The 1,880-nt window shown below is 43.2% G+C and overlaps 1 protein-coding gene across 1 annotated transcript; it reads right to left on the bottom strand.

Annotated features, from left to right (window-relative positions):
* Nucleotides 1-453: 453 nt before the first annotated feature.
* On the bottom strand, nucleotides 454-1,599 carry S1PR3 (sphingosine-1-phosphate receptor 3; the record flags this gene model as incomplete). Its single annotated transcript, XM_084224974.1, has 1 exon — nucleotides 454-1,599. The coding sequence occupies one exon, from the start codon at nucleotides 1,597-1,599 to the stop codon at nucleotides 454-456; it is 1,146 nt and encodes a 381-aa protein (XP_084081100.1).
* Between the last annotated feature and the right edge of the window lie 281 nt (nucleotides 1,600-1,880).

Raw genomic sequence — 1,880 nt, 5'->3', positions numbered from 1 at the left:
TACTTATAAGGCCATTAACACAACAGCAAGATACATATAGAGAACTATAATCACCAACTTATGCAATGAATTCTTCTCCCAGCTGGCAATAACTGGGCTCATCTTACAATTGTCAGCAGTCTTTAGTGAATGCTGAAGTTTCTAGCAGGTTTTAATGATGTCTTGCAAGACCAAGAGGTGCCAAATGAAGCCTTAGCATGCAACACCATTGCGACACTTGATGTCCTTAGCTGTGCATGGACTCTGTCCCGGCCGCTGGGTAGCATGAAAGGCTTTTTCTGAATCAGGTGTGTTACTGAATGAACACCCAAAGCAAATGATTGTTGATAAATAAGTTCTCAAAGTTAAATAAATGGTTAGTGTTTTCGCCTGTGACTGAAGTGCATGAATATTTAAACTACACCTGTAGCTTAAACCTAAAACCACAGAAAAGTACTTGTCTTGAGTAGTCCCTTACTTACAGAAGTTTCCATTTTGAAATGAAGATTCACTTTTCTCAGCAATACATGAGGGAACATTTATTGGTGGGAAATCTTCTTTTGGCTTCTGGGTATTGCTGCTGCTGGATTTACTTCGACTGTGATCTGGAGTGGGTTGAATAGGCAAAGATCTGGCCACCTTGGATTTCACCAGGCAGCCACAAACAAGGCGAAAGAAAGCCCGACGCATTTCCTTACTGGCCAGGGTGTAGATGATGGGGTTCATTGCAGAATTGATGACTGCCAGAGCAATAAACCAGTGGGCTTTGTACAAGATGGAGCACTCCTTGACTCTGCAGGCCACATCAATGAGGAACAGGATGAACAGCGGAGACCAACACGCAATGAAGACACTAACGACGATCACAACAGTCCTAAGGAGTGCCATGGACCGCTCCGAGTTGTTGTGGTTGGTGACATTGCGACTGCTGGACTTTACCAGTGTGTAGATACGGGCATAAAGGATGACAATGGCCACCAAAATGGCTATGAAGATACTAATGCAGAACACAACATAATTTTTGGAGTACAGAGGCAAAATTGTTGAGCAATCTGGTAAGTTGTTTATACAGTTCCAGCCGAGGATGGGGAGGGCACCCAAGGAAATTGAAATAAGCCAGCATGTGCCAATGAGAAGGAACACTCTGTATTTTTTATTTGCGTCGTAAGGCCTCATTTTAATCATGGTCAAGTGCCGCTCAATAGCTATCGCCAGCAAGCTGAAAGTAGAAGCTCCCAGGGCAACAAACATGCTACCTTCCCTAATGAACCAGATTGTAGAGGACAAGCTCAGAGTTTTCTTCCCAGACATAAGAATGTTTACTTTGTAAACAATCCCAGCTAAAAGATCACAGAGAGCTAGATTGCCAATAAAAAAGTACATGCGGTTGTGAAATTTATTGTTTTTCCATATGGCAATCAACACCATCAGGTTTTCCAGGACTATGAAACTACATAGGATCAGAAATGAAATAGTGGGCAGGTCTATTTTATCAGTTGCCTTTTCCCTTGAAATAAGCTTTCCTGTGTAATTATAATGCAGTACAATAAGAGAGTCCACCTCTTCATTTCCTTGAGGGCTGACAACAGCATCAGGTGGCATGGTAACTGCTGCCATCATTTGATTCCTGATGGATGCTGGACTTTTTTTCTGCAGTATCACAAGAATATAGTTCCAATAATTTTCCACAAGAGGGAGATCAAGCCACGCTCCTCCCAATGCTCCTCTGGGTAGGCGTTGTGTATCCTCACCTCCAGCACGCCTCGCATATTAACTCGGAAGAGTGGCTCTCAAACCAGGCTCTGAAAATAAAATCGACAAATGCAACATGAATATCACTGTCTTCCCATGTCACCCAGTGCTTAAGCTGCAACATACATCCAGGAGCAGGGGTGAGGGTC

Source organism: Fringilla coelebs, assembly GCF_963513975.1.
Source record: "Fringilla coelebs genome assembly, chromosome: Z".
In the NCBI taxonomy this organism is placed as follows: Eukaryota; Metazoa; Chordata; class Aves; order Passeriformes; family Fringillidae; genus Fringilla; species Fringilla coelebs.
The sequence above is the reverse complement of the archived record's forward strand: the minus strand, read 5'-3'. Positions and strand labels throughout refer to the sequence as shown.